This window comes from Mesoplodon bidens, assembly GCF_964165515.1.
Source record: "Mesoplodon bidens genome assembly, chromosome: Y".
Classification (NCBI taxonomy): Eukaryota; Metazoa; Chordata; class Mammalia; order Artiodactyla; family Ziphiidae; genus Mesoplodon; species Mesoplodon bidens.
In genome coordinates this window covers 41,070,706-41,093,218 of record NC_138180.1, presented here as the reverse complement: position 1 = coordinate 41,093,218, position 22,513 = coordinate 41,070,706, and the positions used below count along the sequence as shown (strand labels likewise).

Here is a 22,513-nt window from a genome sequence, read left to right as displayed (position 1 = left end):
AGGTTATAAGAAATAAAAGGAACAGAAAATGTTATCTTGTGTGAAACTAATTCTATGGGCTAGAATAGTGGTCTTCGGGCTTTATTATAGGTCACGGCTAATCCCAGGAGACAATCTTGAATGTATTCCTGGGTTACATTTTGGATTGAACATTGAATAAAATAAGTGGATAGTAAGGTAAGGCTCAGAGAAGTTAGATTTTATGCCAGAGTAATTTTTTTTTTTTTTCGGGCACACCATGCGGCATGTGGGATCTTAGTTCCCCGACCAGGGATCAAACCTGGGCCCTTGGCAGTAAGAGCACTGCGTCCTAACCACTCGTTGGCCAGGGAATTCCCGGCCAGAGTAATTTTTTAACATCAGTGTAAGATGTAGGTGCTTTTATTTACTTTTAACTATTTATTAGGGGAACTTTCAAATATATGTGACAGTAGAGAAGAACTATAACACTGCACAATAGAGCTTATCAGTATTGTTTGTTTTTTTTGTTTGTTTGTTTATTTGTTGCAAATTGTCGAACCAGAGGAGGGGGCATTCAGATGAGAACTCCAATGCCAAAATCAAACAAAACCGTGTCCTTGTGTGTGCACCTTCCAATACAGCTGTTGATGAACTTACGAAAAAAATTATGCTTGAATTCAACGAGAAGTGTAAAGACAAGAAGAATCCTTTAGGTATGATACTTATGTGGGCTTTTCATTTGTTTTTGTTTTCAGTGTTTAGTGTGGTAACTTTGAATGACAAAGAGCAAGCCAGTTCTGGTCATTTTTTCTACTTGAGGCTGTGGCCCATGTGTACTTACTGCTTTGTTTACTGAATATTTTGGAGCATTTATTCTGTGCCAGGCCCTGTGCCGTTTGAAACACCTTAGAGCAGCCCTTGATTCAGTTGTGTAGGGGTTAGGGAAGACTTTTAGAGGAAATGATATCTAAGATGAAACTTGGAAGAGCAATGAGGAAGTGAAGTGGGGAGAGGACTCTGGTGGAACTTACTGTACATAAAAAGGACCAGAAGCCAGAGAACCGTGGATGGTTCAGTCTAGCTAGAATATAACGAGCTCCACCAAGGCAAGGGCTTTTAAAAATGTGTTCATTGTAGTAACCCCCGTGCCTGGAACAGTGCCTGGCACTCAGTTGGGACTTAGTAGATGTTTAGTGACACAAAAGCTAGAGCAGTCATCACTTATGGTTACCGAGTGCTCACTATGTGTCAGTACTCAGAGTAATCCTCTGAGCCATGCAATAAATAACCTATCTACATTTTATAGGCGGAGAAGCTGAGGAGTTGAGATGTAAAGTATACCACAGGGACAAGTCTTTTCAGTACAGTTGACAGATTGAAGAGCATTGCCACCGAGGATTCGGAATGCTTGAGCGAATGTGTAAAGTCATTTCTGTGCACTTAACCTTAACACCTCCTCTCACACCAGCCATCCTGAGTGGCGTGGTTATGGCTCTGGGTCGGGCTGCTCTTCTAAGCACATGTATCTCATCTTCCCTAAGCAAATTTTATTTTCCTTGATGTTACCTGGCAGTGACCTAAATCAGTTAAGATTCAATTAGGCTTCAAATAATAGACACTCCAACTACAGTGGCTTAACTATGATAGAAGTTTATTTCCTTCTTACTCAGAAGCCCAGAGATGGGCAGCTGAGGGATGATACTGGCGTGATGACTCTACTTCCGAGTCTTCAGAGACCTAGGGTCTTTCTACCTTGTTGCTGCACTACGTGGGACCCCCCCACTCCCTAGTGCACCTCATGGTCAGAAACAGCTGCTCCAGCACCAGTAGTCCCATCTAGCAAGTGCAAGGAAAAAGGGACAGATATACTAGCTGTGCTTTAAGGAAAGTTCTGAGACGCTGCCAGTAGCACCTCTGCTTATTTCCTTTTGGCCAGAACTTAGTCCCGTGGCCACACCAGCTGCAGGAGCAGCCAGGATGTGTCGTCTGTCTTCGCAGGAATCACACATATTTCCCCTTTTATTGCACATGTATTAGCTACATCTAGAGGTCATTTGCTTTTAAAACTGAAAATGCATTGTGAACGGCAACTTTTCTACTCACCATTATGTTTGTGAGAACTATGACTTTATGTATCGCTGTATATGGATACGGTCATTCATGTTAACTGCTATAGGGTGTCTCATCTATGAGTGCACAGTTCATTCGTTATCCATTGATAGAAATGTAAGTTCTTTCCCTTTTTTTTTTTTTGTTATTTCAAACTTAATTCCTGTACTTGTGCCTGTTTCTCCAGTGCAGGATGAAAACGTTTACTGCAGTGACTGAGTTGTATTGTGTTGTACTGTACAGCAGCTGAAGGGAGTACACTGGAGTACTGTGTTCTTACTCACGTCTCCTGAGTATTCATACAGGCTGCTAGGGCAGTGCTTTCACACTGTGGCTTGTGACCAGTTAGTGGATTGTGAAATCAGTTTAGGGAGATCAGAACCAGCATACTTACACAAGATAAGATAGAACAGAAGAGAACAGAAAAGATTAGAGTGTAGGTAGTGAGGGGTAAAGTATTGTATTGTGAAACCTGTTTTATTGGTGAGGTATCAGTGTGCTGGCTTTCAATGTGAAGTGTACCTCATACTATAGATCACGGTCAAAAGAGTTTATAAAAACACTGGTCTAGTGTATATATACCTAGAAATGAGAATGCTGGGTTGAAGGATTTGTGCTGATTCTAGATAGTGCCCGGTTCTGCTCCAAAGTAGTTGTATCAAATTATACAACCGAGAACAGTTCCCGCGTGGTTTTCACTTTCCTTTCCCTGAGGGAGGGTAATAAGCCCTTTTTCAGGTGTGGGCTGACAACACGAGAAGGCTGGGACGAAGGTGGCACAAGTGTAGTGTCTAGGTTGGATTTTTAATATTTTTGTTAGAGAGAAAATGACATCTCTTGTCAGTAAAGACGGCTTTTTTCTTCTTATTCAGTACTTTCATTTTTGCTTCTTTTCACTATGTCCAGTGGTCCTGGGTGTCCTTTACAGAAATACCTTGGACATCTCACCATTAAGTGTGATGTTTGTTCCTGGGGTTTGGTATATACGCTTTTATCAGGTTAAAAAAGTCCCCACCTAATTAGAGTTTTTTAATGAATGGGTGTTGAATTTTACTGCATGCAGATTTTTTTCATTCATATACCCCTCCCCCTCACCATATGGCAGTGCAAGCACAGAGTCCTAACCAGGGAATTCTGCTTTTCTTTTCTTTCTTTCTTTCTTTCATTCTTTCTTTTCTTTCTTTTCCTTTCCTTTTTTTTTTTTTTGTGTGTGGTACGCTGGCCTCTCACTGTTGTGGCCTCTCCCGTTGCGGAGCACAGGGTCTGGACGCGCAGGCTCAGTGGCCATGGCTCCCGGGCCTAGCCGCTCCACGGCATATGGGATCTTCCCGGACTGGGGCACGAACCTCTGTCCCCTGCATCGGCAGGCAGACTCTCAACCACTGCGCAACCAGGGAAGCCCCTTTTCTTTTCTTTCTTTTCTTCTTTCTTTCCATACCCCGAGGCTTAAGGGATCTGAGTTCCCCGACCAGGGTTTGAAACCAGGCCCATGGCAGTGAAAGTGCCGAGTCCTAACCACTGGACTGCCAGGGAATTCCCTACAATGCTTTACTAATTTGAAAATATCTTTGATTCCTAGAATAAGGTCTGCTTGGTTGTGTAGTATGATTTTTTTACCACATTGCTGGATTGCTATTGATTTTTTTAACTGACGGCAGCCTATAATTTTTCTTTGTCATATCTTTGGTTTTAGTATTGAAGTTATACAGACTTTAAAAATGAAGTTATACAGGGCTTCCCTGGTGCCGTAGTGGTTGAGAGTCTGCCTGCCGATGCAGAGGACATGTGTTCGTGCCCTGGTCCGGGAGGATCCCACGTGCCACAGAGAGGCTGGGCCCATAAGCCATGGCGGCTGAGCCTGTGCGTCTGGAGCCTGTGCTCCACAATGGGAGAGGCCAGAGCAGTAAGAGGCCCGTGAACCACAAAAAAAAAAAAAAAAAAAAAAGAATTTATACAGACATTTATTTGGGATGTTTCATATATGACAGGGAATTACCTGTTACTTGAAGGTTAATTTGTTTTTAGTGTTGTCTTTTGGGGGGCTTCTTGTTTGTTTGTTTTTTGTCTGTTTTTTGACAGATGGGTAAGTTTCTGTGTGCTGAATGTCTTTAATTGTTGGTTTATTCAAGTTTTCTACATTTGAGTGAGTTTTGCTAATTCATATTATTCAAGAAGAATCTCCACGTCACCTTAGGTTTTCAAATATATTGGTATAACATTGTTCACTGTATTCTCATTTTTAAAATCTCAACTGTATTTTGGTTGGGTCACCTTTGTCATTCTCTGTATTATGTGTTTAGGCTCTAAGTCCACATGTGGCATGGGCCTATAGTTGGAAAGTCCTAGAAGAGAGTTTTTTTTCCCAGCTAAGCCCAGGCCAAGATAGATTCATGTCGTTTTCATCCCTCCACCTCTTCCATGCCCTCTTGCTTTCTAGTGGACGTTAAAATCCAAGCCCCCATTATACAATTTCTATATGTTGATTGGAATGGTAGTTTTGCTGATGTAGATATTTGTCAAACTCTGTAGAACTAAGGATTTTTAAATCTCTGCATTTGATTGTATGTAAATGAAAAAACAAACACCTAAGCATCTAGAGAGTGACCAGCCCTCACCCTGTTCCCTCCAGGGAAGCCACAGCAGCTCAGGGGCTTTCACCTCTGTTTTTCACCTTTCTCTTTGTTTTTGGCCCCTAGGAATTTCTCTTACATCCTTCTGAGCTCACCCTGCAATTTAAAGGATGTCTGTTTTAATTTCTGGAGCATTTTTAGATGCTTATAGTGGCTATAAATCTCATCCACCTTTCTGGTAGAAACACAAGTTAGCAATTTTGACACCTTCAAGTAAATGTTGGTCAGAGAAGATGGCTTCAAATTTTAGAAGAATGAGCTGAACTAGGAACAAAAATATGTGTGAACAGCTGTATAATGAGTTCATTTATTCATTCAGTGTATGTTTATTGTACTTACGTGCCAGCTGCGCTTCTAGGCTGTGACCAAAACAAAACCTGGTTCTTATGGGACTTGGATTCAGTGGAAGGAGATAGCAAACAAGTATGTGATGTGTCAGATTGGGATAAGTGCTAATAAACGCTGCATGATTGCTATAGTTTAGTAGTTCAGTGAAGCAGTGGGAGACTTTTAGATTAAATAATATCTGAAATGTGCTAACCTAAAATTAAAATGTGGTTAATAAACCAGTTAAATGATGCTGACAGTTTTTGGAATTACCATATTCCAGAATTTCCAGCATCTTGTGTCCCTTAGATCCTGGAGTGGCATTGTGATGTGGAACAGTGTTTCAAAACCGTGGTTCTCACTATTCTGCAGAAAAGCATTTGATGGTCCTGTAAGATTCTGTTTGGGGAATTCAGACCTGCATTAATAGAGAAAAGTCTTCATCTTCGAAATATCCTATGGTCAAGAAATTTGTTTTATTTTCACTCGCCATTTCCCAAATACATTTTACCATGGAGTGATGTATAGAACATAGTTTGAGAAGCATTAGTGTAATAGAATCTCAACTCTGCAGTGTACTGCTTGTGCAACCTCAGTAGCTTTTATTAGGTGGAAATAAATCCTTGCCTTATAGGATTCTTATGAAGCAAATCTAAAAGAATGTGTGTGGAACCTCTAGCGCAGTTCCAGGTATTTGGTTGATTAATAGTTCATGTTAGCTCCTTTCTCTGATTGTTAATATATTTGCTTAGAAATAATTATTATGTACAGAAATTGACAGCATTCTTATTAACCTCTAAGTGTGACTTCTATCAACAGGAAACTGTGGAGATATAAATTTAGTACGTCTAGGTCCAGAAAAGTGTATTAATACTGAGGTCCTAAAATTCAGTTTGGAGAGCCAAGTTAACCACAGAATGAGTAAGTACTGAATAAAGGTATATATAAATTGATTTCTGTTTCTTTTTGTAGGTAGAAAATGGCATGGGCATTAAAGGTAATTTGGAGACCCTAGAAGTAGTCTAGTTTTGAAAGCTAGTTTTCCTTCTCATTTGTATGCATATGTGTGTATTTGTTAGAATCAACAGCTTTTTATCTTTTTTTTTAAAGAAAAAGACTTACCTTTTCATATTCATGAGATTCACAGAAGAAAGGAATTTCTAGATCATCAACTAGATGAACTTTCTCGCCAGCGTGCTTTATGCCGAGGTGGAAGGGAACTACAGGTATCTAAACATGTCTTGATCAGTGTTTTTTAAAAGCTCATAGATAAACTAGTTGGTGAGTATTTGATGCCATTCTTTCATTGTGGAATAGCATAATTTGTGTACAAAAATGTACACAGAGATGGTATGCCTTACATTCGGGGTTAACCTTTTTTTAAAAGAACAAGATAGTAAGTATTTCAGACTTTGCAGGCCACGTGCAGTCTGTTTTAGCCACTGAACGCCACTGTTAATAGCATGAAGGCAGAGTAGATAACACGTAAGTGATGCCCCAAGGGTTGGCCTGCTTAAGCAGAAAGCGTACCTGCAGTACTCTGAACAGAACTGAATCATACACACTATTAAGAATTTATTGGACTTCCCTGGTGGTCCAGTGGTTAAGAATCTGCACTTACACTGAAGGGAGCTCAGGTTCGATCCCTGCTCAGGGAACCCTAGTTCCTCATGAGCATCCCTCATGCTGCACAGGGGGGCCACAAAAAATAAAAGAATTTATCAAATTAGCACCTACTGATTGAAGCATGGGGTGCTGGTTGTCGGGTTGCTGGACAATGAGCTGATGTTTAAAAACAGACCACAAGAGAAAGCGAAATAGAGAAGTTTATTTTCACAGGTCTTGAGGAAGGTATAAGGCATGTCTCGTGGGGCATGACAGGCAGGTCAAGGGAGAGTGCAGACAGAGAGAGGCAGGCCCTGGCGCACATGTCATTATCAGAGTCCATGCGTGGAGTACTTTGGGGTTCCCAGGCTAGGGCTGGATTGGCCAATTTTAACTGAAAGAGCAGGGTTTTGGTAAGTAGCTTAGAGGGTCTCTTATCTAAAGGGCATATAAGGGGAAGGCACTGGATGGCAGAGGAGACTGCTGATCACAAGAGCTTATGTTGGCTGGTGGGCCGGTGACTCCACGGGCTGCCATCTAGGGCGTGCATGTGTGTGAAGGGGCCTAGTGTTAGTTTGGGGTCTCTGCAGGCTGCTTGGCCAAACAAAATGGATGCCAGGGCATCAGTACCATGGAGTAGCTTAGCTAAACTCTGACACACAGCAATACAGAAAGACTGGTATAGAGAAAACACACTGGGTGAATCAGTTTTTCATTGGTAAAGTACTGGCTCACCCTTTTGAAATGTGAGGCAGTCCATTGGAAAGCATTTTAAAATGCTTAATTTAATTTTAATGATGGCATTCTGATTTTTTCCAGAGGCAAGAATTAGATGAAAAAATGGCCAAAGTTTCACAAGAAAGGCAGGAGCTTTCTTCTAAAATTAAAGAGGTAAGTAGTTCACCGGTAGCACTTTACTGGTATTACTTTTCCTTTTTTAAAATTATGAAATAGTTCAGACAACCTGTGGTCTTTTCTCAATTACATTTAAAAATTTGGGGGAATTCCCTGGCTGTCCAGTGGTTAGGACTCTGCTTCCATTGCAGGGGGTGTGGGTGTGATTCCTGGTCAGGGAACTAGATCCCATGTGCTGCAACTAAGAGCCCGCATGCTACAACTAAAAGATCCCTCATGCTGCAACTAAAAGATCCCACACGCTGCCGGGAAGATCCCACATGCCACAACTAAGACCCAGCGTAGCCAAATAAATAAATAAATAAGTAACTATTTGAAGATACAGGAAAAAAAAATACACATCTGAATTCAGGTAGAGTGACAGTGGCTGGGATGTGGCCCAAGAAATATAAGCACCTTTTTTCTCAGTTTTTGGCTGAAAGCATACACTCCTTTTCCTTGTTTCTGATCACAAAAAATCCTTCTATAACATGTATAACTTTTCCCAGTTTTCTTTGGATATAAAAATATCAACTAACATTTATATTGGTCAAAGCTAGAATGAGCCAGGTGTGTACCCCATCACCAGCATGCAGCCCTTAATGAAATGAATTGGCGGTCAGGGAAAGAGAGGGTAATACTCAACCGGTAATGGTATTTGTATTTTTGAGCTGTGGTTTTCCTCTTGAATGTATTATTGACCTTCTCTGTGTGGCTAAATAAATATAATTGAACTTAATGTGTATTTCCACTAGCAGTTTGTTTATTTAAATCAAAAGTTATGTGGAAAGCTTTTTATTAAAACTTTAAGCTGAGCCCAAAATTAATCTTCCCACATTTAAGGATGAAGTCCATGTTTACCTGTATTATGGTTTTTGCCGCTGATCACATTGTTCTGTGGGCCATTAAATTAATTGTCCTTGGCAGTTTTACTCATTAGATAGCTGAGAGGAGAGGTATGTGACAGTTAACATGTGAGCACCAGAAGGCCACAGTTGCCACCCTCTCTTCACATACATGCCTTGGCCTCCATGGTTGAATCTATCACATGTTCAGGGATGATTCACGACAGCTTTTTCAGGAGGGGAGATAGGCTACCTGAATCTATGATGAGAGTACTAGTTTATTAATTTGAACACTGAATGATATGCATTGTGAGGTGTCATTCATACTGTTAGTCTCCATCACAGTTTATTCCATTATAGTCTGGACCAAGGTTGTTGGATTCCACTGTGGAACTAGAATGCTTGTCAGTTTCACAGGCGTTTTTGTTGGTACTATCCCTTATAAAAGAACAATATTACATACTTAAAAACTAACAGCAAAGTGTATGTTCAGGCTTAGTTCTGATCCTGGTTTTACTCAGATAATTGCTTCACAACTCAGTAGAATTACTTAATCTTTGCTTATTCTGATACCTTCCCTCATACGTCAGGCTGTAAGAATTGTAATCCACTTCGACCAAATTAAACCTGAATAAATTTTTCTTAATGGGCTTATTATTAACTCATGTTCTGAGATTAGACTCCACTGCAAAGTGTTCTTTCTGGTGGCTTCTGATTATCTTGAATGTTTCTTCTCTTTTCTAGGCTTGAGGTTCCTACCTAACATTTACTAGACATTATTCTGCCACATAATAAGTGTAGTTAAGAATTTATATACAACTGAATGTTGATGAACTTTTATTCTCTTAGGTTCAAGGATGCCCACAAAAGACACAGAACATCATCATCTTAGAGTCCCACATCATCTGCTGCACACTGAGCACGAGTGGTGGTTTGCTGCTCGAGGCTGCTTTCCGTGGGCAAGGGGGTGTCCCCTTTAGTTGTGTCATTGTTGATGAGGTCAGTAAGCAGTCGGCCATACAGCTTTGCTAGGAGTAAGGAGTAAGTCTTAGATGAAGAGTGGCTGCCGAGATGTTGACAAAGTGGTCTTTGCATCTGATTTTGACCTGCCATTACATATGTATTCTCTTATGTTGAAATACGCTGCTAATGACCCACCACGATGAAAATTTCTTTTTCAGTATCGGGACTGCAGTCTTAGAGATTCCTGATTGTTCTTCATAAAATCCCTCCCAAGGATTATTCTAGCTCCTGCTTGGGATATCTCTGGTTACCTTTTTTTTTTTTTTTTTTTGCGGTACGTGGCCCTCTCACTGTTGTGTCCTCTCCCGTTGTGGTGCACAGTCTCTGGACGCACAGGCTCAGCGGCCATGGCTCATGGGCCCAGCTGCTCCACGGCATGTGGGATCTTCCCGGACCGGGGCACGAGCCCGTGTCCCCTGCATCGGCAGGCGGACTCTCAACCACTGTGCCACCAGGGAAGCCCTCTGGTGACCTTTTGAAGCATTTTTAATATAACTCTGGACAGCTCTGAGCCACCGTATTTTCAGCTAACATCTTTATTTCTACTTCATTCATTGAGCAAACATTTATTGGGTACCTACTGTTTGCCAGAATGTAGAGCCAGAAGACAAAAGAGATGGAAAATGAGGTACAGAGAACCCATCCAGGAGATCCAAGATCCAGTATTCACCAAAACGAAGGAATAGAAAAGATGGAAGTGATGAAATAATTGAAGGAAATGTCATTGAATTGAAAAGAAGCTTGAGTCTTGCAACTGAAGCGGCCTACTGAGGAGCAAGGAAGAGAGAGGGGGTGGGGCACACAGACACACAGTCCCCCCAGGCATGTGCCCAGCAGGGACAAAGAAGACAAACTGGGGACATGACATGGCCCTTCTTGCTTATGGGCTGCTTCCCAGGTGGTAGTGGCACCTGAGTGGTGGCTGACTTCAAAACGTGTGTGGGTTTTTTTCCCCCGCTTCGGCGTTTAGAACGTTTTTGTTGTTTTGTTTTCTAACCAAAGGAAGTTCTTATTTTTGATCTTTGGTGCAGAAGGAGAAAGTGTATGTTTCTGAATGGTTAGGACACTTGTGAATTGGATAGACTGTATATGGATAAATAAATAATAGAGATAATTCTGATTATGTCTCCATTCTGTACTCTCTTACCAAGGCCGGACAGTCTTGTGAGGTTGAAACTCTTACTCCACTCATACATCGTTGCAACAAGCTCATCCTTGTAGGAGATCCTAAGCAGCTCCCTCCCACAGTCATTTCTATGGTATGTTTTTTCACATTCGTGTTGCTTTAAAGTGGAAGGGGCTTGTTTGTTTTTTTTTTGTTTTGTTTTGGGCGGTGGGGCGGTCTTTCTTGGATCATCATCTCTTATTTGCAAGGATAAATAGGGAATGGCTGAGAAAACCACTGTTGAGAGCCTTCATAGTGAAAGTCTCCGGAAATGCTCCTTTGTTCATAATGTGCTAATGTGTGTGTGACAGGAGCAGTGTGAGTGTCACAGACCAGAAGTTTAGGAGGAGGATGTCCCATGTGCAGTGGGCTGCTCCTTTGGGAAAGGCAGTGTGCAGCTGTTCTAAGGGCTGTATCTGATTTATTTTAGTAACATAAACACCAAAACAATAATAAAAGAAAAACTTTAAAAGCAGGGAATAGAATCCAACCTCCTGATTTATCTTTCAATATGTGCAAATTTGAGGAAAACAGTATAAAGAGAAATTATTCTTACAGTAACGTTTTCAATTTTAGGATTCTGTATCCTATAGCACAGGAAAATGCCGGTGTCCCTCACATCCTCTGAAAGGGAAGGTGGTGAAAGGAAAGAGGTTGTGGGCTGTGCTTGTGGGAAGATGAGCACCAAAGTTGTGGTTCCCTTCACTTCGTTTCTTAAATCTCACTAAAGATGGCTCCTAGAAATGCACAGCAGAATCAGGATTCAGATGTTTTGGGTAATCTTCATAGGTCTAGATGACGGTTTTGAAGTTTAATGAAATTTGAGCATTTTACTGATACATAGATTATTTGTACAAATATAGAGTAGTGGCTGCATAAACTGTCCCAGAGAACAGACCATTTTCACAGCATTTCTGTTACGTTATGGAAAGAAAGCAGGTTTTTTTGGTTAGTATTGTTTTTGACTTTGGAATCATCAAAATGATAGTGCAGTTCTTTGACGTCTGAACACTCGTGCGTGACTGTTCAAGGGAGTAGCCTAGGAGCGCCCATGTCCCTGAGTGAAAACCTTGTCCATAGGACAGAGCTGCTGTGGGGGGTTCTGCTTGTGGAGACCTAGGAGGAGCCAGCTCTGCCCTGCATTCCTTGAATAGTTGCAGTATTTCAGAAACCTACTGATTTAACTTCCTGAAGGGCCTTAGCACGTGGTTAGTGAAAAGGGTTGTCGATAGGCCTCAACTTCACTGTCTCCTTTGGTGATTGATTAAAAACAGCAGAAATGAGAAAAATCCATTTGGGCTTTTCTTATTGTTGCAAAAATAATAGAGGCTTATTGAGAAGATTCAGAAAATAATTACAAAGTTAATTTTCTCAGCATGCCTTTCTAACCCTAGGGATAAGTACTATGAACAGTTTAGTGAGTATTTGAACAGTTTGTGGGCATGTGTGTGTTGACTTTTTTTCAGTCTGTGTTCATTGAGTGCCAGCCTAATTCAAGCACTGTTTTTAAGTTCTGGCGTCATGACAGTGACGAAAATTGACAAAAATCCCTGGCCTCTGGCTTCCCTGGTGGCACAGTGGTTGAGAGTCCGCCTGCCGATGCAGGGGACACGGGTTCGTGTCCCAGTCCGGGAAGATCCCACAAGCCACGGAGCGGCTGAGCCATGACTGCTGAGGCTGCGTGTCCGGAGCCTGTGCTCCGCAGCGGGAGAGGCCACAACAGTGAGAGGCCCGCATACCACAAACAGAAAAAAAATCCTCGCCCTCATGAAGCTGACATTCTAGTGGGTAACAGACAGTAAATAAGTTACTAGATTCAGAATGTCAGATGGCTATAGGGAATGTATAAATTTGTGTATATGTATGTAGGTTTTTTTTTTTAATTTATGGCTGTGTTGGATCTTCGTTTCTGTGTGAGGGCTTTCTCTAGTTGTGGCAAGTGTGGGCCACTCCACAACACGGTGCGCGGGCCTTTCACTATCGCGGCCTCTCTTGTTGCGGAGCACAGGCTCCAGACGCGCAGGCTCAGTAATTGTGGCTCATGGGGCCAGCTGCTCCGTGGCATGTGGGATCTTCCCAGACCAGGGCTCGAACCCTTGGGTCCTGCATTGGCAGGCAGACTCTCAACCACTGTGCCACCAGGGAAGCCCTGTATGTAGGTTTTGACCTTGTTTAAAGGTGGAAGAATCAGTCTGTACCAAATTACCTTTTTTTCCAGTCAGTAAATAGATCAGGGATATATGTTCATGTCAAAACATAAAAATCTCCATCATTTTGTAGGAAGGACTCAGTTTTTTTTTCTGGAAGTAGATGTGTTACCTCATATAAACCTCTTTCTTTTTTCACAGAGTGAAATAAATGAGGTTTTTTAGCTAACTTGAATAGATAAACTTTGGGGGGTATAAATGAAATTGCCAAATGTCTACTAAAAATATTCTCTTTAATTATACAAACCTATTTAATATCACATATGTAAATAATCACATATATAACTAGTATAAATAAGAAGTAACGCCTGTTTTCTCCACTCTGATAGTTTGTGAAACAGGTTTATTAAAACTTTGCACATACATCTTCAACGCTCATATTGTCAACGTCACTCATAAAGATTGCATCATCCTAGTGGGTTTTCCAGAGCACATTTTTTGCTTCTAGATTATTTAAGACGTAATACTTTTTGAATCTTGATATGATGCTACCATTGAAAAGTATATCCCGAGGCACGACCGTGATAACATTAAGACAGTTTTCTTCGTTTGTCAATTAAGTCACTGTGTTTCAGATCACAGGTTTGTAACCCTTTCTTGGATTTATGAAATCAACTTAGTTGCCTGTGTCCTCCACTAGAATGTAAGCTCTGTGACATTTGATCTTCACTGTAGACTGTCAGCACCCGAAATTTTAGCTGCTTGGTATATGATGGATGGATGAAGAAAGTGGTCTTTCAGAGGCTTATTTACAATGGCATTCATTATTTCTAGTTGTGATAGCATAGCCCAGAAATAATTGTTAAAATCTGGGTTACAGTTCTTTGCTGCTTTTATCATTGATTCTTTCAGGGGACCCCTGTTAGCACCTATAAAATAGCGAGAGTTGTGGTCATTCACAAGATCACATCTCGTTCATAAGCAGTATGTGGGTTTTCTAAATAAGGGGAAAATACCTTAACTTTTGTAGTCAAGCTACATGGCTTTTCTAGGGCTGGAGTCGGAAATATCTTCTCTCTCTGAATCTTTGGTTGTTGGTAATACCTTGTATATTTGAGAGGTCAGTGATTTTTTTTTTTAATAGTGGGAAAAGTACACATGAATTCTTGCAGATTATTGTTTTGTTTTCCTCCTTTCAGAAGGCCCAGGAGTATGGCTATGACCAGTCGATGATGGCCCGCTTCTACAACCTTCTGGAAGAGAACGTGGAGCACAACGTGATTGGCAGGCTGCCTGTCTTACAGCTCACCATTCAGTACAGGATGCACCCAGACATATGTCTCTTCCCTTCTAATTACATTTATAACAGGAACTTGAAAACAAATAGGTGAGCTCTGTTCATTGCATGTTCACCTGTTTTATTTGTAGGTTTGGCTGCTTAGGAAGAATAGCTCTTTTGTTGTGCTTTTAGGTCTTGTTATTAAAAACACAAAGGTTTAATAATTTTAATTACAAAAGTCCTATTGATTGTAGCAAATGCAGATAAATGAAAAGAAAGGGATAAACCCAACCCCTATTGATACTACCCAGAAGTAATCACTGGTAACATTTTGTTATATCTACTTCCAGTCCTTGTACTATGCACATCTTTTTTTTTTACTTTTTCTCCTTTTTTTGGAGGAAAAAAGCACACCATGCTCTACATAGTATACTGTAGCATGCTTTTTTCACTTACTGTATTATGAGTAACTTTCCAATCATGATTGTTATATTTTAATTTACATGGGTCATTCTCCCTAGTACTAGAATAGAAATGAAATTCACCTGCTACCTCTCACTAAAATATGTTATTTACAAGTATTTAATTTTATTTAAAAAGAAGGTCCTTCTTGTCCTCTTAACTTTCCCTTGCTCTCTTCCACAGAAAGAACAAATAGTAATAATAATTCTAAAACATTTTCTCTTGTAATTTGACTTGCATTCTAAATGGTGGCTGCTCTTTTGTAGAATGACAGAGACCATTCGGTGTTCATCTGACTGGCCATTTCAACCCTACCTCGTGTTTGATGTTGAAGATGGTTCAGAAAAGCGGGATAATGAGTAAGTTCTCCTTTTTCTTCAGTCCCCACTGATGGTCCCAGAATTTTTGTATTGTTTCTGTTCATATTTAAATTCAAAATACTTTCCATATAAATCTCTCTGCCTAGTGCCAGTGCACAATCATTTTCTTTTAGCTGGGTTGATAACTTCACCTTTTCAATCATAAATTACTGATGTCTTTATATATTTCAGTCTTGATTTTTTTTTTCTTAACTGGGTAATGGGGGTTATGTTACCTAAAATGCGGTCAGCACTTCAGTAGATCCATGCTGAGATCCCAGCTGTGAGTAAAACAGACGTGGCCCCAGTGCAAGGCTGCTGTGGTCCAACAGGCGAGACAGACATTAACCAGGCCATCACCGTGGTGATTAATGGTTCCAGTTGGGTTAAGTATTGTGACGGATAAGTACAGATACAGTTGAATCAAGGTGTGAGGCAGAGGGTGGGCAATACTTCCAGCATGTTGGATTGTGAATCAGGTGGTTTGTGAATGACAGCACAAAAGGAGCAGTGGTTGCTAATTAGCAAGCACCTCAGAGGAGCCGGGGCTTCTTGTGAGAGAATAAAGGAGGAGGAGCCCGGAGGCTGCATTTGTTAGCACAGATAGAAATGCCACCCCTGCATCATGACGTATGAAGAAATAGAAATTCCACCTCTGTGTCAAGAGAGAGCTGCAAAGCAAGTGGTGTCCTCCATGAGAATAAGATATTAGTTAATAGTGGTGGAAGGAGGGGCCCCTCAGTGAAGAAGTTAGAAATACGGAGCAGTTGGCTGGGGGGTTGCTATTCCAGAGGGACTGTGGAAGTTGTAGTGGGGTCTGTTGGAATGGAGCAGGGGATTGAGAGTTTACCGCATAAGTATTATGGAGATGGATGTTCACGGGAAGAGAGTTGGCCTGAGAGGTGACCAAATAAAGCTTTCAGGTATGGAAAAGAAAGCTAGCTGACTGGCTTGTCCGTATAGTAAGTCTTGAAATTAGAATAGTGAATATTTAAGGCTTTAAAGTGAGACAGATAAGGTAGCCTCGGGAATAAAGTTGCGCGTGCAGGGCATCCCCCAGTGTGCACACATGTTGCATTTGGTATGGTGATGAGGGAACGCATTGTAGTTCAGGAGATGAGTTGGGAGTGCAGGATGAGGCCAGCAAGGACAGAGGACGTGATCCTGCTGTAGGGCCCCGTGTTTGTTCATCTCTGGGAGCCGGGTCACATTTAGTCCGTGTGGCTGCCATTCTCTCGGTCATGTGGTGCATGATCTGCATGACCTGTGGTGGGGAATGCAGGAAGGTAGTACATCTGAAGCACTTTTCTCAGTGTTGGGAAGATAGTCAATCCTTAATGTTAGCTATTCATTAGTCATATCTTCATTATTATTATGAATACTTTCGTTCTCACTGTGGCTATCCCTGTTTTAATAAGTGAAGAAACTGGTGCCTTAACATCACGTAACTCGAACCACTTTTCTCTCCTACAACTTTGTGTTTCACTGGGCAGTTATTTTTATATTTATTCATATGTACAATATTAATGGTCATTATAACAGCCTCTTTGAATCACTGCTGACTGAATAAAGATGAAACCTACCTATGTACCCTTTACTGTAGTGGAAAACCAAGTGGAACTTAACTTAGCAATTGGACTGCTATTAGTTTTGATGTGTTGTATTTTTTTGTTTTCATCTTATTTAGCTCATATGTAAATGTTCAAGAAATAAAACTGGTAATGGAAATAATTAAACTTATGAAAGACAGAAGAAGGGATGTTACTTTCCGAAACATTGGCATAATAACCCATTACAAGGCTCAGAAGACGATGATTCAGAAGGATTTGGACAAAGAGTTTGATACAAAAGGGTGAGGCATCTCTATTTTTACAGAGATTTTGAGTTTTTCTGTTGAATTAAAAAGAAGAAAGAGGGGATAGAAGGAAAGAAGCAAAGGAAACTTAACTCTAGGGAGTGGTCTTAGACCCTGGTAGTATAGAACAAGGAGACTAGGACCCTGGCTCCATAGACTTGTGCTGGGAGGGAGTGTGGTTACACGTGTAGCCCCTGCAGATGGAGTGCCTCCTGCCAGTTCAAATGTCATCACCGTTACACTTGACAATGGAAGTGACTGAGAAATTCTTCAGGCCTTTACCTTTAGTTGGATGACTTGTTATCTGAATTCTAACTCTACTGAGAATCATGTATTCACATTTTCACTTACAATAAATTATTTAACCCTTTTAGTGCCTTCATGTATAGGGTGAAGATCATGTTTTTGTCTCCTTTATACCTCAACAGTAAAATAAAAAATTAAATATTAGAAATCCATTAACTCAAAAGTTTCTGCACCTAGAAACACACAAAGTACCAAAATTGACTCTAGGAAAAGCCAGAAACTTTGGATAGACCTATTAAATGTAAAAAGAGTGAGTTAGTAATCACTTTCCAACAGAGAAAAACAGAGGATCAGGCTTCACAGGTGAATTCTGTCCAACATTAAGAATTAGCACCAGTCCTATGCAAATGCTTCCAAAAAATAGAAGGGAACACTTTCTAACTCATTTTATGGGGCCATTATTACCCTGATACCAAAGCCATGGAGACATCACCAGAAAAGAAAACTATGGACCAATATCCTTTATGAATATGGATGCAGAAGTTCTCAACAAAATAATGGCAGCTGAACTCAACAGCATATTAAAAGGATTATTTACCACAGCCAAGTGGAATTTATCTCAGGAATGCAAGGTTGGTTCAACATATGAAAATCAGTCAGTGTGATATACCGTATTAAAGGGGGAAACCCCACATGATGGTGATCATCTGAATAAATGTGGAAAAGACATGTGACTGAATGCAGTAACCTTTCATGATAAAGATACTCAACAAACTAGGAAGAGAAGGGAACTTCCTCAACCTAATAAAGAGCATCTATGAAAAACCCACAGCTAACACATCATACTTGATGCTAAGATTGAAAGCTTTCCCCCTATGATGAGGAAGGATGCCACTCTCTACTCTCTCTACTTGCACTACTTCTGTGCAGCACTGTATTAGAAGTTCTATGCAGAGCAATTAAGCAAGAAAAGGAAATAAATGGCATCCATATTGGAAAAGAAGAAGTAAAAGTGTCTCTTAACAAATGGCATAATCTGGGACTTGCCTGGTGGTCCAGTGGTTAAGACACCATGCTTCCACTGCAGGGGGCATGGGTTTGATCCCTGGTCAGGGAACTAAGATCCTGCATGCTGTGTGGCCACAAAAAATCCAAAAACAAACAAACAAACAAAAAAACACACGCAAAAAGCTAACAACAACAACAAAAAAATACAAAGAGCATACTCTTACATCTAGAAAAACCTAAAAAAATCTATGCAAACGACTGGTCCTTATAAACAAGTTCAGCAGAGTTGTAAGGTACAAGATCAGTATACAAAAATCAGTTGTATTTCTTTACACTCTAGAGAAGTCTGAAAAGGAAAATTTCTTAAAATTCCATTTACACTAGCATCATAAAGAACAAAATACTTCGGAGTAAATGTAACCAAAGAAGTGTGAGCTCATACACAGAAGGACAAAACGTTGTTGAAAGAATTTAAAGTACTAGATAAATGTAAAGACATTTCATGTCCATGGATCGGAAGACTTAATATTGTTAAGAGGGCACCATTCCCCAGGTTGATCTACAGATTCATTGTTACCTCTGTCAAAATTCCAGCTACCTTCTTTTACAGAAATGGACAAGCTTATTCTAAAATTCACATGGAAGTGCAAGAGACCCTAAATAGCTTGACAGAGAACAGTGTTGGAGGGCTCACACTTCCCTCTTTCAAAATTTACTACAAAGCTATCAACACTGGTACTGTCATAAGGGTAGACATATATAGACCAATAGAATAGAAGTGAGATTCCAGAAATCAGTCCATACATTCATGGCCAGTTGATACTCAACAAGGGTGCCAAGCCTACTCATTGGGGAAATAATAGTTTTTCAACAAATGGTGCTGGAATAACTGGATATCCACCCGCAAAAGAATGAATTTAGACCCCCATCTCACACTGTATAGAGTAATTAACTCAAAATGAATGAGTGCTCTGAGTCTAAGAGACAAAACTATAAAACTTACAAGGAAACAAAGGTAAATTTATATGACCTCAGATTAGGCAACAGATTCTTAGATATGATACCCAGGCACCAGTAACCATAGGAGAAGTAAATTGGCCTTCATAAAAATTAAAAACTTATGTTTCAAAGGACACACTATCAAAAGAGTGAAAAGACAACACACAGAGTGGGAGAAAATACTTGCAAAATATTTATCTGACAAGTCATATCCAGCATATATAAAGAACTCATACAACTTAATAAAATGATAATCTAACTTTTTAAGCGGGCAACGGATGTGAAGAGCATTTCTCAAAAGAAGATAAACAGAAATCCAACAGGCACATGAAAAGCTGCTCCACATCATTTGTCATGAGGGAAATGCAGATCAAAACCACAGTGAGGAGATATCATTTCACACCCACCAAGATGACTATCATTACAAAAAAAAAAAAAAAAAAACAATAACAAGTTTTGGAAGGGATGTGGAGAAATTAGAATACTTACACATTGCTGATGAGAAACTGCAGAAAACAGTTTGGCAGTTCCTCCTAAAGTTGAACATAGAATTACCACGTGACCCAGCAATTCCACTCCTAGGTAAATACCTGAAAGAATTGAGAAAGGGTTCACACAAAAGCTTGTACATGAATGTTCGTAGCAGCATTATTCATGATAGTCAAAAAGTGGAAACAACCCAAATGTCCCAAAATGGTACCTAGGTAAGAAGTAAATTGTGTATCTGTACAAGCGAATAGTCAGTCGTGGAAGGAATGAAGTACTGTTACCAGTCTACGACACGGATGAACCTTGAAAACATTATGCTAGGTGAAGGAAGCCCAACACAAAAGGTCCCATATTTTATGATTCCATTTATATGAAATTTCCCATGTAGAAAAGTCCATAGAGACAGACAGTAGATTAGTGGTTGCCAGGGCCTGGGGAGGGGGAGATAGAGACTGATGGCTGATAGGCACAGGGCTTCTCTCCTGGGTGATGGACATGCTATGAAATTAGATAGCGGTGATGACTGCACACTGTAGTGAATGGACTCAACACCACCAAATGGTGTGCTTTAAAATGGTGAATTCTGTGTTATGTGAATTCTACTCCAGTTTTAAAAGATAGCACTACAAAAGTAAGAAATACTACTGTATAAATATGTATATTTAATAATTATCTTTTTTCAGCAAATATGTTTCTCTCTTCGTAAATAGGCCAGCAGAAGTAGATACCGTGGATGCCTTCCAGGGTCGTGAGAAAGACTGTATTATTGTTACATGTGTCAGAGCAAATGCCATGCAAGGCTCAATTGGGTGGGTAACTGTCATCATTGATTCTTTGCTTGTTTATGATCCAGAGTTAGATCTTTTTAATCACTGTTAGAGAATACCATCATTTGCTCTATTTTCTTTTATAAAAAATTGAGTAATATCATGAAGGTTTCTTTTTTAAGTTGTGAAGTTGATCCACTGTTAGGTCTGCTTCTCTTGGTACCTTGTGTATTAACCCATGTCACAGTGTGAATCTGTTGTTTCACTTGATAAGAGTGAAACAGATTATTGAATCCAGTATATTTTGCAGGGGCATGCTCCTCTCCATGGTATGTGTCATAATTGATCTACTATCATATTTTTAGGATCTTTGAAGGCTTAAAAATCATACCATTAAAATTTCCAATATCTCATCCAAGTCAAAATAGGAAATCGACAGACAGATGCATCACTTTGAAGGAAAGCACTGGGCCTCTTGTTTGTTTGCTGTCCTTAATGGGAATTGCTTCTGTGTCGGGTCCTGCACCACGAGCTTAAAGCAGGAGCCCAAGAAAAGCTGTCTGAAATGCCTGTGTCTCACCTACACTGACATGCCGAGTCTTTCTGAAGAAAGAAGTAACTCTTTTTTTTTCCTTCTATTGCTTAGGTTTCTGGCAAGTTTGCAGAGATTGAATGTCACCATCACACGAGCCAAGTACAGCCTCTTCATCCTGGGACATTTGAGGACCCTGATGGTAGGTACATTCTAGAGGACCGGGGAACTCCAGAGTTTGCTCATGATGACTGATACCGGGTTGAGGTTTTGTTTTTATTTTTCATCAAAGTGGAAATGATTTTGAGGCTACAAACAATAATGAGCCTCTTCCCACTGGTTGTTTTGTCCTCCAGCAGCTTCTTCCTGGGAGCTTTTATAATGCCTAAACCGCTCACCCTTTCTTAGCCCAAGACCCAGGTATCTGTAGTGTACTCTCAAGATGAGCTTTAAAAAAATTGTATCTACATCGTAGAATTGTTAAGAAGACATGTAAACCCATATATGTAAAGTGCTAGAAGATGGGTTAGCACTTAGTAAACACTCATTAAATGTGGCTATTAGCCTAGCTTAATGCCAGAGAGAGGGGGAATTTGCAGGAAAGTGCTTGGATCTTCATTTCTGTCTTGGCACTTAGAGCAGCACTGCTTGCTGTTTCCCTTGAGGGGTGAGTGGCATCAGAGCTCATCCATGCGTACAGATACTCCTGTAGAAGGAGGGGCAAGTTTACATGTGTAGTCGACAAATAGTAATAGTACAGCTTAATTTGGTGAACCACAGCTAGATAAAGCATGTATTTGCCTGCCTCATTAGGTGTAATAACTCAGTTTCTCTAATTTCTGTATATAACAGAGTCATTGTTTTATCTCAGGAGAGGTGCCAACTCAGTAGGATTTTCCCCTGTTTTGGTTAGTTCCACCAGAGGGCGCCCAAATACAGTCTTTCTCATTCAGCTCTTACCTAGATTTGTGGTCTTCAACCTTTGTTGTTTGTGTACCCCCTTGAAAGAATGTTTAAAAGCTGTGTATCCTCCGCTTTTAAGTTTATATTGAAAATGTTTCATCGTTAAGTGTTGATAAAGACTTTGTTTCTAATGTATTGTAAATATTTGACATTTTAAAAGAAAGCTATTAAAAATAAATCCATTATGCCACTCTGAAATATATCCAGTGGAATAGAGAGCAGTGCTATTCTTTCTGCTCTTTAAAATTGAATTGCCATTTATACTGTTTAGGATAAAATTCAGTGGGGGTAGTTTATATATTTTCATAATTAAAAGGCTTTCTGTTAATATGACTATTAGGCTTTTCTGCCACAAAAACTTTACATGTAAATTTGAAAATTTAAAGAATTGGTTTTCATAACGATTTGGGGAAACTGTGTGAAGGGTGTGTGGAACCTCTGGACTGTTTTGGTAACTTCCTATGAATGTATAGTTACCTCGAAGAGTTTTTTAAAAAAATATATTTTTCCTGTGACCATAAGGATCTGAGTATTAACAAATGATATCTTGTCAGTTGAGTAACATATTAACAATTACTCTTTTCACACAGTTGAATTTTGATAATGTTCAAACCCGAAAAGTAAAATGTTTATAGAGTTGTGTCTCTTAGATGCCCTGATTGCAGGAGCCTTCATGGGCACCCCTCTGTTTACCACCCCCTCTATTTGACACCCAGGCGTGTTTACCTCCCCTAGCTGTGTGCCCTGTGGTCAGATTTGGGACAGGTGAGACTTGTGGTTGTGAAGGATGGAGTGGAAGGGCAGAAAAGCCCCAGGAGGACATAGGGAACTGGGGTTTGGAAGCTGAG

General features: G+C 40.2%; 1 protein-coding gene across 1 annotated transcript in view; it reads left to right on the top strand.

Moving 5' to 3' along the window:
* LOC308609750 (putative helicase senataxin) overlaps positions 1-22,513 on the top strand; it is a 61,444-nt gene that overhangs the window by 35,718 nt on the left and 3,213 nt on the right. The window contains exons 13-23 of the mRNA XM_081223461.1: positions 524-674; positions 5,847-5,948; positions 6,138-6,253; positions 7,452-7,523; positions 9,221-9,370; positions 10,546-10,653; positions 13,906-14,093; positions 14,714-14,806; positions 16,494-16,658; positions 20,114-20,212; positions 20,817-20,904. Of these exons, the coding sequence (XP_081079587.1) occupies positions 524-674; positions 5,847-5,948; positions 6,138-6,253; positions 7,452-7,523; positions 9,221-9,370; positions 10,546-10,653; positions 13,906-14,093; positions 14,714-14,806; positions 16,494-16,658; positions 20,114-20,212; positions 20,817-20,904 (1,332 nt within the window). The remainder of the gene's footprint in view (positions 1-523; positions 675-5,846; positions 5,949-6,137; positions 6,254-7,451; positions 7,524-9,220; positions 9,371-10,545; positions 10,654-13,905; positions 14,094-14,713; positions 14,807-16,493; positions 16,659-20,113; positions 20,213-20,816; positions 20,905-22,513) is intronic.